The sequence below is a fragment of the Drosophila nasuta genome, chromosome 2L (assembly GCF_023558535.2).
Source record: "Drosophila nasuta strain 15112-1781.00 chromosome 2L, ASM2355853v1, whole genome shotgun sequence".
In the NCBI taxonomy this organism is placed as follows: Eukaryota; Metazoa; Arthropoda; class Insecta; order Diptera; family Drosophilidae; genus Drosophila; species Drosophila nasuta.
Window position 1 is genome coordinate 16,132,460 of NC_083455.1, and position 16,105 is coordinate 16,148,564.

The window sequence follows — 16,105 nt, forward strand, 5'->3', positions numbered from 1 at the left end:
AGAGACGTTAACATCGACATCGCTGACGCTGACGGTTCGCTCGCCAGTTGGCTGGCTGGCTGGTTAGTCTGGCTAACTAACTGCTGGCTGCTTAATTGCCAGCATCAATTACATTACTCATACGCAGTGTTTACACACACACACACACAGAAACGTACAGTGGTTGGCCTTACGTCAGTTCGAGAAAAACTAATGTGACATTGCAAGAAAATGCTGTTGCACTTGATGATGCCAACTAAAGATGCATTGAGAACTTCGATTTCCAGTTCACCATGGAAATTCAACGGGATGATGTTTACTGTCATTATAAAACCGAAGGCAGCACTTAGTTCTACTTAAGCAATGGAAATATATAGGTGAAGGTTTTAAGAGGAAGGAACAGATTGTGCTAAATAATTTAATATACTTATTAATTTAGAACTCTTTATCATTCAGCATAGTACTAACATATAACGAAATACCAAATATAGTCTTCGGTATATTTTTTGTATTTTTCGATATATTAATTAGGCATATTTTAGGAATATTGTGCAATCTTTATCTCACAGTCTACTGTAGCTTTTTTATTATTTTGATTATATGGTAGTAATAAGAGTTTTCTTTTAAGTATTTGAAAGTGAGTACGCTTCGTTATCATCATTTCGTCCAATATTCTTATAATAAATATAATTTGTAAAAGTAAGCTATGAATTAATTCTGACTTTCTGTTATATAAATATGAAATATTATAGCGAAGAACTGGAATATTATTAGCCACACAATATCTAAGTTTATATCGATTTTAGAATCTCAAAAGTCTCTTATTTAACTTCTCTTCTTGACTTTCTTAAAGACATTGCTTAAATTTGGCATATGGCGATGTTGCAAACTCGTTCGCTGCACGGCGTTTGTGGCATTGTGGCAAGATTTTCGATTTGGCCAGATGTCGCTGTCGATGTCGATGTCGATGATGTTGCCGCTGACGTCGGCGCTGACAACGGCACTGATGACGCTGCCAGCCTTGACCTGGTTCTACTTCTGAATGGCAATATCTTGATTCTCTCACTCTCAGTCCGCTGACCGACTTCTAACCTCTGATTTTTGTGAGACGCCTTAAGCTGAATCTAACGTTGAAGCACCGCCTCTGTCCATTTTGTGGCAAGTTATTTTTTTGGGTGGCGCATGTCAGTGACAGATTTCAATTAGAATTTCTGCACGTTCGTGTATTTAGCGCACTCGTCGGATTGTCAACGTGGGTTTAACATTCGGTTAACAAAGCCTAATAGCCCACAGTTGCGATGCCGACAAATTTCATCTGTCGCTTGATGAAATCCTAATTAAAAGCGCGACTTGCATTTCCCATTCACCATTCCCCATTCCCCATTCCCCATTTCTGCTAGCAGTTGGATTAATGCTGCCGAATCGGCAGCTGTGAGTTAACACTTTAAGCTCCGGCAACAAGCAGAAAAGTAAAGCAAAGAGAGAGAAAGAGAGAAAATGAGGTAGGAAGGGAGGGAAAACAGAACTTGTAGGAAGCAAAAGGAGAAGCATTGTAGCAAAGACTCGTCGTTTGCCACTCGGAAGCTGTTGGACAAAACCCAATGTGCTAAAGTTTTCAATTAGGAAATTTTCTCATTTGCATTTCAAATGAATTTTGCGCTACTTGAGCTTCAGTTGTGCGTATCCTAAGTGCTTCTTATTAACATTCTGGCTTGAACTCAACTCAACGCAGTTCGAGTGCGCAACTAAAGATGGAAAATCGTCGTCCCAAATGACTGACACATTTGTCTCCTGGCAGGCGTCTAAATAAATAAATAACATTATTTATAAATGAGAGATCGTATTAATACTAAATGTGGCAAATGCTGTTGATAGTCTTTAATTGTATTTGTTCTATTTGCTTACAGGACAGCGATAGGAGAAAGGAAACAAAAGAAAATGTGGCAGCTTTCAAAGGTGAGTCATTGCTCAAATAGTTTCTGCTTTAATTGAACTGTTGATTGAACTCATTAAACAAAGATTAAATAGAATATTCATTCAGATTTTTGCTTAAAATATTAAAGTTTAATGAAAGTAATTTTAAATTAATCACGATGTCTTTTAAATGGATCGTGTCATAGGGTAAAATCTTATATTTTAAAACTTTGTGCGTTTTTTATTAGATCACATTTAAACACAATGCTTTAATAAAGCTTTTAATTGAATGAATCTTTTCAACTTTTCTTCGCGTAACTACTCTATAACCATCGCAATCTTCTTTATTTCCCTTTACTTTATTGTCAAAAAAACAATGTATTGAAACGAAATTCAATGCTTAAAAAAATTGTGTTTAAATCTTAAATTTTTTGCAATTCATAATAGCAAGTACATTTATCAGAGCCATTACTTGCATAAGCATTGATTGCAATACACTTTTTGCTCAACATTTGATTTGAAGAAATTAGTTTCTCGAGCACTTCTCCCAGCAGTCGTCACGTCAGACAAATCTTGCAAAATCACCTCAGGGAAACAGGCAGCAGCAACAGCAACAGCAAGAGCAGCAAACGTCAGAGTTGGGCGGGTCATTCAATGGGCCAACAGAGGTTTGGTTCGATGGCAAAGCGATAACGATTAAGGTGGCGCCCTTTGCAAGCTGAAATATGAGCAGAGCAGTAATAAATAGCATAAATAACAAACAAAGAATCAAACAATAAATCAGCAGCGAGAAAAAGAACACAAAACAAATAATACAAATGAATTGATTCAAGCTGAATCAAACTGTAAAATGAACACATCGTATGAAGAAGAAGGCGAGTGTAGAGAGCCATCGTGTTCGCTCGTGCGTGAGCACTCACGCGTGTCATTTTGGCGACAACGTGTTTATGCTGGAAGCTCAATTTCGCATTGACAGCATCATCAATGGTGCAAACGAATGGCAAAATAGACGACGACAACAACAACACAACGAGACACGCCAAAAGAAAAGCGCCTAACAAGCACTTTAAGCTGACGCCCGTGACAAGCTACCAAAGTGCTCCTCCATTCACAACTATGTTGTATGCTGTATGTTGTGTTTTATATGTATGTATGTTGCCATCCCACCCACGTAGTCCTCTTAGCCTTTACTGTTAGTCAGCCAGGCAAGCATCATCATCAGTAGTAGCATTGATGTTGTCATTATACTCATCGACATCCCTGTCATTACGCGGCACATACAAACGTTGAAACACGAAAACACTTGTCATTAACACATACAACAACACACACTCCCATTCACACACATACACACACGCACACACACTCACACACCTATCAAATTCAGTCACTAACCATGCAATAGCGCAAAGAAACTTATAGCATCTTTTTTTTTTATATTTCGCCGATTGCTGCTCTTCTGCTACAAAGGATGCTATGAACAATATGACAATGTTTGTTATACGGTTATTGTTTTTATGTTTTGTTTTATAACTTTCACCTTTTCTTAATTTGTTAACAGAGTTCCAAAGTTTCTCTATGACTGTTGATAAATTTAAAGTTAAACTTCATCACTGTTTTTTCCGTTAGACAATGTTTTAATATGGGTTTTACCTAGAAAAGTGATAAGATATCTTAAGAAACACAAGCAACGACTTGTGCCGATTCTTCGAATTAGATAAACTCGAATATTGCTTCTTATTTTTCAGCATGCTTCTTATTTCCCTCTAATGTATTTGCGTTATAATACTAAACAAGAATACAAAAGTTAGTAGAATATACTACTAGAAGAATATAGTGCACAGAATAGAATGAACTTTTCAATATTTTTTTCAATATACTAAACTTGAACTTGTAGAGTACTTGTAATAATAGAATATACTATACAGATTAGAATAGAAAATTATATACTGAATAGAATATTGAAAATTTTCCAATATTTGGATAATCATAACTCTAACCACAGAATAGAATTGAAAATTATGTACAATACAGATCCGAATATTGAAAATGTTCAATATTTTTATAATTATAATTCGAACCAAGAATACAAGATTTAGTAGTATAATATATATTAATAGAAGAATACTACTGAGAATAGAATAAACTTGAATTATTTTAAACTACGTGCAATAATATAATATACTACACAGAATAAGCAAAAAAAGAATATACAATATACTAAACTTGAATTATTGTATTATAGACTACTTACAATAATAGAATTAATTATACTCGTATACTATACAGAATTGAATACAAATTATTTTCCAGTTCTTTTTCTCAAGTCTTTACTTATTATAGACTACTTGTTTTAATAGAGTATCGTAGATTTGTGCATCATTTTTTGTTAGCGACACAAGTTGACAACTGTGAACGGGCAAAAAAGTGCATTGTACCCAATTCCATTGACTTTTCTCGAGTTTGCCACAATCAATCCTCAACTTTCAGCTCTTAGTAAACAGCATCGCGACAGAAATGCTTATAAAAGTATTAGTTTAACTTGAGTGATAAATGATAGAATAAAAGCGCTGTCAGCCCTGGCTAATCAACCCTTAGTGCTCCTCTAAACTGGCACTAAATTGGACTTTACGTCTTTTTCATGTTGCCTTTAACAAAAAAGAGGTAACAATTTCACTTGGCAGCTGATAAGGCTATTGAGGAGGTTTCAAGAATTCAAGTAAATACCTGTTTAGCTTAAAAGGTTTTCAGCTCTTTTCGTCCTTCGTCTTTGGCATTTGGCATTGATTGTTCTTATTTCGTTTTATCGAGCAATTCTCTACTGCAAAGATTGCGCTCAATAAATCAAACATTCAATTGCTACGTCGACGTGTTCAATAGCACACATACAAAAATCCTAAATCACGTTTGAATGGCTGCTCAAAAAAGCAGACAGAACAACAACAACAACAATTACAATAAGAACAACAGAAGAAACAAGACAAACAAAGCATTGTGTTGTGGTCTACCTTAGGCAACCGGTAAAAAGCTTCAATTTCTACTTGAAATTGCCAGAGAAAAAGGATAAAGCATAAAAGAAAAAAGGTTATTTCTGAGGCGTGATGGCCTGCTTTGGCAATAAATGCACATTTTCCCCTTTTGATTTTGCGGCTGTTTGTTGTGTTTCAGCCTTCGGCGCAATCCGTAACGTATACGCAGCGTATTGCAGATCTTCTCTGCAGCAAGCAGCAAAAACATCAACAACAAATATCAAATAATTGTTTATCCATTTAGCAATGTGCATTTTGAATGGCTGCCAAAAAAAAAATGCTGTGGCTATTTGTTTACAAATGTCGATGGAGAATGAGTCGGAAAGTAAAGAGTAAGAAATTACAATACTCAAATGTAGTAGACTATAAGATATCCTGGATTATTAAATGTAATGAGTATGGAATGCTTAATTTCTATTTTCAAATATGCACATTCATTACTTTTTATTTATTTAAAATCTAATAAAGTAATCAATATCAAATTAGAAAATAAGCTTCAATATGTTGTGTTGAATTTCTCTATATTTTAGCAAACTTAACAATCCTCTTCTACAAATTCTTTTAATTCTACAGTAAACATTTTGCTTTCATTAAACTCATTTCCATTGCCAACATTTCGAATTGCATTTCAATGATTTCTTAAGCTCAAATTGTTGCAATCCTTTCATCCGTTTTTCCATTTCCCACACATAGAATGTATGTGAAAACAAAATGTGCAAAATTAATGAATATTTGAATCGACAAGCAGCTTGCAACGCCGCATGTGGCATGTGGCAGTGGCAAATGCAATTTGCAAATCATTTATTCTACGAGTTTTCAGATTTTGGGGGGAAAACTCATTGAAATAAAATAATCATATATAATGCACAAATAATAAAGTAACTCCCACATGCGAATGCATGAAGCTTCTCAGTTCGCTAGACTCCCACATGGTCAGTGCAGTCGTCACTCCATCGACTGCCGCCCCGCCCACCACTCTCCGCCCCTTGTCAGTTCTTAATGCAATTTGCGGGCTTTAATAGTTGTGCGGCATGATTGATGCGACAATGTCGCCAGCCTTCCAGTTGAGTCAACAAAGTTGAATGCAGACTGCAGCATTTGCATGTCATATTATCCACGTTTACTATACGAGTATATATGCATATATACACAAATTGTGCTATATAGAAATGGAAATTATTCAGGTTAAAAGAGCAATTCACACGCACTTGTTAACAAGCACGTCCATGTCCGAATGCACACAAGAAAACACATTCGAAAACAAGACGAAAAAAAATACAAAAATTGCCAAGCAAGCCAATGAGGCAAATGTGACTCTGGGGAAAATTAAAATTTTCTACACAATTTGACAGCAGACGATAACAGCTGCTTCACAATGTAAACGTCCACTGCAGTGGCCGCTGTTAACAGCGATGTTACTAACAGAGTGCTGCGCTGTTATCGGCAGCAGCGCAAAGAGCGTCGTGCGAATGCAAAGAGCAAAATCATGCTTCGCTCTCTTTGCTTAATGCAAAGTTGCGCGCTCTTTGGCTTTGTAACTTAAGCAGAACTAAGCTTGTTCTTCTGTTAGTTATCAGCGCACAGAGTTGTGCAGCGTCCATAGAGGCGTTGTGTGATGGCAACCCTAACGGCAAATTGACTCATCTGGCAGTTAGATTAAATGTTCGGTTTTATTTTTGCGTACATTTTTCGTTGGGCAGTCTAAACGAAGCCAATGTTAAGGTTAAATTTAACAATGCGGCAAAATAAAAATAAAAGCTAAACAAATTGTGCATGAAATGGGACGAGTTCGACAGCAAGTTGGGTTCCATTGAGGTCCTCTGCTGCTGCAACATTTGAAATTTGCCCAAAAAATGAAAATTGTGGCAGCAAATTGAATTACCCAAAACAACAATAACAACAAACATAGAATTTGTTGACGGCCGCCGCAGTGAAAACAAAACAATAAAAGTGACGACGACGATGACGAAAAAAAAAACGAAATGAGAGCATAAAAGTTGAAAGTGTGCGAAAGAGAAATAGAAACAGCAGCAGAGGCTGAGGCAGAGGCAGAAATAAAAATACAAAAAATAAGAATAAAAGAAGCGCGCCTTGGCAAAGTCAAATGAAAATCAGCCGACCCCGAGGGCATTTCCAGCTTCTGTTGCCACTGTTGCTACTGTTGCTGCTGCTGCTGCTGCTGATGCTGCTGCTTGTTGCCACATTAGCCACGCCACGCTGTGCCCCCTAATGAGCATGCCAGACATATGCCATGGGCCATGTCCTACCTACTATAATTCTCCGCCCCAAACTCGGTCGGTCGCTCTCTTTCCATCTATTCGTCGCCCACTGACTAAAGTAAAATTGCTAGAGAGAGATGCGTGGGGTGGTGGTGTATGTGTGTGTGTGAGTGTGTGAGCAGGTCGAGGGTTAGAGGTTAGATGTCCCAGCATATGCTAGTGTACTTTGTGTGTGCGACAGTCGACAGCAGAAACAGAGAAGAAGGAGCGGAGTTCCTTTTTATTGCTGCATTCCTTGGCATTGGGGACCAACCATAAGAATGTGATGTTTAGGATGCGACAGCTGGTCAACGACGCATACCCTGTAGATAATAACCAGCCGAAAATGGGAGGAAGGTTTTACTATAGACTCGTCAACGCAGCTGGACAACACATTTGAATACTATTTGAGACCATTTGTCATGCCTGTTAACCCCAATTTCTATATATCCACTTTTATCTCCCAACTTACATTATTACAATTTTAGCATTTCTGCTGTTCCATTTATTGGCATATTACGTATACGTAGCTTTCAAATTTTCCATTACGCATAATTCACATTTACAGGCTGCAAAATCAAAACATCAACAAAGTGCTTTGCAACAAGACGAAGATCTCTGACTGCATGTTGGAACTTTGTTGGCTTTTTTTTTCATCTGACGTCAGCGCGAGGCGCACATGAGCAAAGTGAGTACAGTGGGCAGTTGGTCACTCAGCTTGTCAGTCATGCAGTCAGTCAGTCAGTCCGTCTGTGAGTGAGTGAGTCAGTTTACAGGCAGCATAATCAAAAGTTGCCTCGCATTGTGCAAAAGTTTTTTGGCGAGCTAGTTTCGCGTCAACGACGACCTCGTCGCCGGCTGCTGTTGCAGTTTTGCTTGATTTGCACCAAATTAAGTTGGCCCCCATCTGTCCGGCAGACCATGCCATGCCCACCAAAACATCGCAAAAACACCCAAACGGGAGCCACTAACACAATACAGTTTTGCAGTTCACAGTTTTCACTCTTCTCAGTTCGCAGTTCTTCGAGTTCTCAGTTCTCAGTTTCCAGTGCCCCAGACTGCTTGCTGCCCCGAAAAATGCAATAAAATTAAATGCTTTTGTGTAAAAACTTTATGACTTTGTGTTTATGCTCGCTACACGCTCGACGGTGTCCAGCTAGCCACCGCTTCACCCTCCTCTCTGCAGTCTTTGCCTTGACGACGCCTCTTCTCAGCTCTTTGGCCTGCTTTTGTTTTTGCGACTGCGTCTGCGATTCGCAGTTGTTGTTCTTATTCTTGTTGTTGTTGTTATTGTTATTACTGGCATCGCCTCGCATGTGTTGACAGTAATTAATTTAACTGGCATTAATGAAATTTATACGGCCAACACATTGTCTGCCACTTTGTCGTTGCAAATTTGTCCAAATGTTGCAAAGTAGCTGCCAGTCAACTTAACTTCCACGTATTGCCATTTTCACTGCTCACTGAGAACCTTAGCTAGGGATTAACTTACCTCAAGCTTAACTATAATATCAATATTCCATCAGCCAACAACCATTGTTCATTGATTCCAGGAAGCTAAAAGAGCTAGACATGGGATTAACTTACCTTAAGCTGTGCCAACTGAATTGTTGATTGTAGCAATTATTTTACAATTATATCAATTTTCAGACATCGATTACCATGCATTTTACATACGAAGAAACTGCAAGAAAAAAATTGTCGTTGTTTTTGTTGTTTACAATGAATGAGAAGAATAATTCTCATCGTCAGTTAATTATAGTATCAATTGTTCTCGGACAATGCATAAGAATTATCTTCATTATTCAATTAAATTATACATTTCTTTGTAGTATTATCAGTATTATTAAATACTAAAGGGAATTCCTAAGTATTTCCAGTTGAAGAACAATTAGTAAATATACAATTTATGTAATGAAAAAGATTGAGAAATTTGTTGTAGTTATTTATTTATGTTCAATTTTGCTACATACAATAAAAACTACAGTAATTATGTTTTCCGCGAATTTGTTTACGATTTGATAAAAGTTTTAGAAGTTTTTAAAGAAATACTTTTGTATGGGATGAAACGCCTACCGCAAATATCTGGTATATTTTCTACTCTATGGTATATTTTGAAATTAGTACTATAACTATATACCAAATATTGCCTTCGGGACAAGTTAATATTTTTTATTAAACATTAATTTAGTATATTTTTAAAATTTTCTTTTTTCTTACTTGCTTATATTGAATGTATTACTATATCGATATAGCAAAAATAGCACTTTTGGTATATGAATTTGGTATATTTTTAAAATATGTAGCGTTCTTACTTGCTTCTTAGAACAATTACCAAAAACAGCCTTCGGTATATATTAGTATTTTTAGTAGACTAATTTGGTATATTTTTAAAATATGTAGCTTTCCTATTTGTTCTAACTAAGTTAATGTTTCAATTATTATTTTTATTATTTGATACTCTATTCTAAATGAAATTTTCAACTTAAGTATTCCCAAAATAAGCTCTTAAAGCTGCCAAGTTTCACTTGCCATTATCTCTTTCGTTCTTCCGCCCCAAAGTGAAATCATAATTTCAACGCCTTTTGCGGCACGTTTTGCCCTTCGGCAGGGAACGTGCAGAGCAACGCATAAAAATTAAATGCGCAAAAAAAAAACTTGCAACGGTTTATGCTCTCCGTCAGCAATCAGTTACAGGGCGTTACCAATTAAACACCTTTCTCGATTATAGCCGAAAAAAAACTTTGTTTCACACTTGCCAAGTGCAAGTCGAAGAAAAGTCGCAAAGTAAAATTGAACTGCAATTAGCTAATTTTCGTTGCACAACTTTTTTTTTGTTGCTGAAACTCTCGTAAAACAAACAAACTGAATGCAGGCAGAAAGTGTCGTAATTTTGGTCATTTTATCTGACAGCATCACATCATTGTGGGAGTCGTGAAAAACAACTGTAATTTGTTTGTAATATTTCACAACAAAAGCAATAAATTCGCCAAGTGTCAAAGTGTGTGTGCAACAAGCATTCAACTTGGCATTGGCATCTTCTTCTGCTTCTTCTTCTCGCTGGAACTTTCTGGAATTAAAAGTTTGTTTTTCGCGCAAAATTAAATAGGGGTAAAGCACACTTATAAAGTAGATGCTTGGTTGGGTTAATTTCTGAAGAAGTTTGCTCAAGGGCTCGACGCAAAGATACCCAGTCAACACTTGGCAGTGACTGTTAACAGTGGCGTCTCCATGAGAGTGTCTGCTTAAGGGAAGTTGGCAACATAAGTTTACTTTTATAACTTTCCATTTGGTTAAATAAAAGATTCAATATTTCAATATTTTATGCGACTATTGGATACTCCGCAGCTATTGTTCTCTCTCCTTTATCCACTCTCAGCACTTGGCAGTGACTGTTAACAGTGGCGTCTACCTTAATACAGCAAAAGGAAGTTGGCAACATAAGTTTACTTTCATAACTTTCCATTTGGTTAAATAAGAGATCAATTATATCAATATTTTATGCAACTAGTGGATACCCTGCAGCTATTGTTAATAGAATGCTCTCCTTTATTAACAGTTGACAGTGACTATTAACAGTGGCGTCTAGCACGTCTACCTTAATACAGCAAAAGGAAGTTGGCAACATAAGTTTACTTTCATAACTTTCCATTTGGTTAAATAATATTTAGTAAATAATGCAACATTTGCAATATTTAAATAGTATATGCGACTTGTGGATACTCTGCAGCAATTGTTAATAAAATGCTCTCTTTTATCATCTACTCTTTTGTGCTTTCTTCTTCCTGTCTGTGCTTTTGTTGCTCTGTCAGATTTCCCGCTGATTTTGTGTCTTCGAAGGGGCAACGAGTGGTAAAGTGCTTGTATCGTGTTCCAAGCTCTCAATGATATGCAGCACAAACTGTCAACGTCAACACAGCGGCAACAGCATGTGGAAAAGCCATTTAAAGTGAAATGAACGTTAAGGGGCCAGAGGGCAACTGGCGGGTTGCAATTGGGGGCCACGACTCGCTGCGATAGATTCACACAACGAACTTCCGCTGCCATAGAATGGCAACAGCAGCAACAGCAGCAGCAGAGCAAATGGCAACAGGCAAACAAAAAGTTTACGCTTCATAGCACAAATTGAATAAATCATCAGATGTCGAGCTGCTGTGATTTTCAACCGCTTCAGGAGAGGGGGACGCGGCGAGACGAGGCGAGACGTTTACGACTGTTACGTGCATAATTGTTGTGTAAAATGGCCAAAAAAAAACACAACCGAATCGATAAACTAAATAATATATATAATGCATATAGTATATAATGAGAAGCACTTGAGAATCACTGCAGCTGAGTCAGAAATTACAGAATAACCCTTAACGAATTGACCCACATTGCGTATGCGTAATGCTCGAAACTGTCAAACGCACTTAAATATATTGTATATTGTATATATTATTTTTCAATGCGTAATCACATTAGTTGGAATGCACTTAAATGTAGAATATTGTATATATTATAGTATATTCTATATACTATATTTAGTATATTAAATATTTTATATTAAATACTAAATACAGTGAATTTTTTTATTAAATACTAAATATAGTATATAGTATTTATTATAGTATACCGTGTTTTAATGTATTTTGAATGCGTAACTGCAGTAGTTCAAAAGCAGTTAAATAGTATATTTTATATATTATAGTACTATATATATGTACTAAATTACATCAGTTCAAATATAATTAAATATAGTATAAGTATATTTTATAGAATATTGTATATTAAATACTAAATATATATATATATATCGTATTTCTTACAGTATATACCGTGTTTTATTATATTTTGAATGCGTAATTGCATTAGGTCAAACGCACTTAATTATAGTATATTTTATATATTATAGTATATTGTATATACTATATTTTATATTTTAGTATATATTATATATTATAGTATTTTTATATATTATAGTATATTTTATGTACTATATTTTATAGTTATATATAGTATATTTTAAACATTATAGTATTATTTATACTATAGTATATTGTATATACTATATTTTATACATTTTTATTTTTATATATTATAGTATATTGTATGTACTATAGTTTTTAGTATTTTTAATGCATAATTGCATTAGTTCAACAGAAGTAAAGCCATCGACACTTGCTGCAAGATTGACTTTTCACATTGCAGGGAATTTAAGTGCGAATTAGTAGCAACAATAGGCGAGCCACGAAGACTCGTTGCGAGTGAAATATTTTGCGAAACTATTCAGTTGCCAAACAGGAAACTATTTCGTATACAGAAAAACAAAAAACCTTGACCATGACCGTGACAAATCAATCACAGCTAAAGCTCTAAGCTGCAGCTGAATGTGAAGCGCAGCAAATCGCAGTGATCGCAAAGCTGGTGAATCAGCTGCAAAGTAATTGCGAATCTAATGATCTCAAAGATGTGCTGTAATTGAACGGAAGCTAATTGAATTAGAATGCTTGCAAAAAAAAAAATACAATTGCTGCTTATTGTTTGTTAATGCAGCCAATTCGAGTTGGAATTAGTCACTCGAGCAGTATGCTTCGCTATGGAGCGTAAGTTTTTTTTCTCGAATTTTTCACTTCTTTTCTATCTATTCATCTTACTATCCTTTTAGTCTCTTTCTACTATTGCTATCCACGGCATCGTCTGTGTGCGCACAGCGGAGGACATTCGAAACTTCTATTACAAGTAAACTGAATGTAGATGTCTGCCCCGATATGCCCATCATGAAGAATGTCAAGAAAACCAAGGTTGATTTTTGCTTTAGTCACACTCTTTCATCAGGAAGTGTTTTGCTTTATTTTCTCGATAGTTTTTCATAGCGTTTTCCTTTTCCAGCTGCTGGGTTATTGGTATGCTTATGCCACAACTCCGTTGCCCTTTCGTGACTATCAGCGACGTTGTGCCTCTTACAATGTTCGCAATGCCAGTGAGTAAACGCTTTTATCAATTGCATCAAATATTCCCTAATGTCAATCTTAATCTAGCCTACTTTGATACAAACATTCTGTACACGAACTATAAGAGTCTGACAATTACGTATTCCTGTAAATATGTTCAGAAAAAGGACAAGTGGAATAGTGAGTAGCATAAAATGGAAAAGAAATGATTTGAAATAAGTTCAAACTTCAAATCTTTTCATAGTTAAACTGCGTATACTAACACGCACTCGAACTCCGATGGCATCGACCATAAAGGAAGCCGTCGACTTCTTGGAGAAGGTAAAGTTTCCTCTCGATACTCTCGACTGGCTCAAGTCGGAGGCATTTTGCTTCGAATGGTATCAATTGAAAATCGAAACTGGTTTGCGACCCAAAGATTTTCAAGCACCTTTCAATCGGCCAGGAGACTAAGAGATGTCGTTGTCGTTAATTAATCGAAGTATGAATTAATTGTTGTTACATAAATTGCCATGGAAATGTTATGGAATCGCACAACACAATGAATAATAAAATTGAGGAAATCGTATAATGGCGCGCTGGCCAACTTAATTAGCATTGTTGACCACCCAAAATCAATTACTGTGGCAGTTTCAGCCAATTGATTACAATGTGCCACATATGGCTGGAAGTCTGCTCTGTCTCCATCTGAATGCTGTTTACTATATCCTGGCATTGACAAGGCGGCATTAATGAATGATGCCCGTGGCCGGGCACTTTGAATGCCCGCCCACAAAAGGCACCAAATCAATTTGTGAGCATCGCTCTGTTGAGTGTTGAGTGGGCGAGAAGTAGGGAGTGAAATGGGCGATGATTCGAGGAGTGAGAAGCGAGGAGTAAGCGTGTTCGCCAGAAAACTTTCCGTGAACCCAAAAATTATCTTTTAGTTCTTTTCTTTGCCTTGGCTTCGGCTTCAGTTTCGTGTTCTGTGTGTTTGTGCGTCCCTTGAAATGGCTTTGGCCGCACAATTTGGCTTTAGTCCCGAGGCTAAGCAATAAAATCAAACTCACGCAGGCGTATGCGTAACGCACAATTATCCCTCATTGAGTGGGTGTGCCTCGTCCGTAAGGGATAACAACAACCAGAGTCACAGCCACAGTCACAGTCAGAGCCATGGCCATGGCCATCTAATAATTGTCTTTGTCAAGCGGATTTCAGCTGCTGAATTGGCTAACAAGAAACAGCAATAACAATGGCAATATGAACCCTACTTCGACAGCAATTCAATTTCAATTGTGGCAAGCACTTAATGCTAATCGTTGGCACTAAACTAACTTTATTGAACATTGTGTACATCATTTAATGCCAGAGACTTAATGTAGCTGGCAGTGTACAGAAAGAAAATAATTGCTCGGGAAAGGTTTAAAAGAATAGCAGATACTCTGAAATGACAGAGAAATTGATTAGCTTTAATCGAACATAGATATATGTAGAAACATGTTTGATTTAAATTTTAACTAGAACTTTCATACTCACTTCATTTTAAGTATTAAACATATTCAACAACTTCAATTATCAATTTCAATATTTCGAATTTCTATTATTTAGTTATTTTGTTTTCAATAATTCTTCCCTTACCATTTTTGATTATAAATTTAAATTTTAGTTCGTATATCATTTACGCTTGCTTTATTTTGAACTTTTGACATATTTAAAAATTTCGATTATTTTCAATTTTTTATATAGCAAAATTTCATTATTTTCGTCAATTTTTCCATTAATGCGAATGACAGCTGTATCATTGTTTTTACACACGTAATTGAGAAGCGTTTTAGACAATTATCGTACAAATTTCGCATTTGTTTTAGTTGTGATTCATTGTTTTATGCTTGACTCTATACAATTTGATCTATTTGTTGTTTAAAACAATTTCAGTTGTTGTCGCTTCTCATGCGTTTTGTAATCATTTAATGGCCAGCGCTTTTTTAGTAGCATAAAAGTAAACGAATTTCATACTAAATTGTTATTTAATGAATTATTTGTAAATTAAATATATGTATATATATGTAAAGTGTGAAGAATGAATCGATATTTCATAAAACATATAATTTGATAGGCGTATACGTAATTTACAGTGTAAATATTTATGGCAGGGCAGCTCATGAAGTTGCGACTTTATGCATGACGCATTCCAGTAATTTCAAGTTCAAATTGTGTTTTTTTTTATGTAATCACGTAACCAGCGACTAAACAACTCGCCCTCGTAAAAAGTTACGTTTAAACTAGAAATTAGCATAAACTTTAAGGCGAGAAACGAAATAGAAGAAGAACGGAAGAATTGCATTCGAAATGCCAAATGATGTATTGATGTTTCAAATGTTTATCTTAAGTTCTCTGCGCATGACAACTCACAATTAGTTCAAAGAAGTTCTTTTGGACTCGACACGGATGGCGGTTTGACTGGTTTCACCAGTTTCCATCCGTTTGTTGCTGCTGCTGCTGATGCTGATGGTGGTCGAAGATGTCGACTCAACGACGTAGATGTAGAATTTCAATTTCAATTTCGTTTTCGTAGTCGTTGCTGCTGCTTTGGCAAACCAACTTGGAAGCGGCCACGCAGAAGACGACAAAGATGCGAAGAGGCGATGACTGATAGACAACAACAACACCAACAACAACTCTAGCAACAACAAGAAATACCATTTATTGATGTGATAATCTAAAGATCAAGGTCTTCCTTTTGCCATTTTAATATAAACATTGTCGTCTCTCATCTCGTGTCGCGCATAAAACAAAAAGAATATGAAAGACGAAAAACAGCAGAACAAAAGAAGAAAAAAAACGAAACTAGAATTTTTGCTAGATTTTCGAAATTGAATGAATGACGCTCGAAGATGCGACGGATTAACTATAAAAACTAGAAAGAAACAAAAGCAGTCATACAGGAAATATAAATAGAAATAGAAAACAAAAGCCGTAAGAGTTCGTTTAACTTGGTACACAAAACATACAA

At 36.1% G+C, this 16,105-nt stretch overlaps 1 protein-coding gene across 1 annotated transcript; it reads left to right on the forward strand.

Annotated features, from left to right (window-relative positions):
• Positions 1 to 12,674: 12,674 nt before the first annotated feature.
• Positions 12,675 to 13,691, forward strand: LOC132796884 (uncharacterized). Its single transcript, XM_060808230.1, has 5 exons — positions 12,675 to 12,765; positions 12,828 to 12,963; positions 13,052 to 13,142; positions 13,201 to 13,293; positions 13,358 to 13,691. Exons 1-5 carry the CDS (start codon positions 12,710 to 12,712, stop codon positions 13,564 to 13,566), a joined length of 585 nt encoding a protein of 194 aa, XP_060664213.1. The 5' UTR covers positions 12,675 to 12,709; the 3' UTR covers positions 13,567 to 13,691.
• The last annotated feature ends 2,414 nt before the right edge of the window (positions 13,692 to 16,105 follow it).

What these genes read in the sequence shown, in the direction of transcription:
- LOC132796884 (XM_060808230.1), top strand. Translation starts at nt 12,710, where the DNA reads ATGCAGCCAATTCGAGTTGGAATTAGTCACTCGAGCAGTATGCTTCGC. An exon ending in AGTATGCTTCGCTATGGAGC is followed by an intron (nt 12,766 to 12,827) that starts GTAAGTTTTTTT and finishes CTATCCTTTTAG; the next exon opens with TCTCTTTCTACTATTGCTAT. An exon ending in TTACAATGTTCGCAATGCCA is followed by an intron (nt 13,143 to 13,200) that starts GTGAGTAAACGC and finishes ATCTTAATCTAG; the next exon opens with CCTACTTTGATACAAACATT.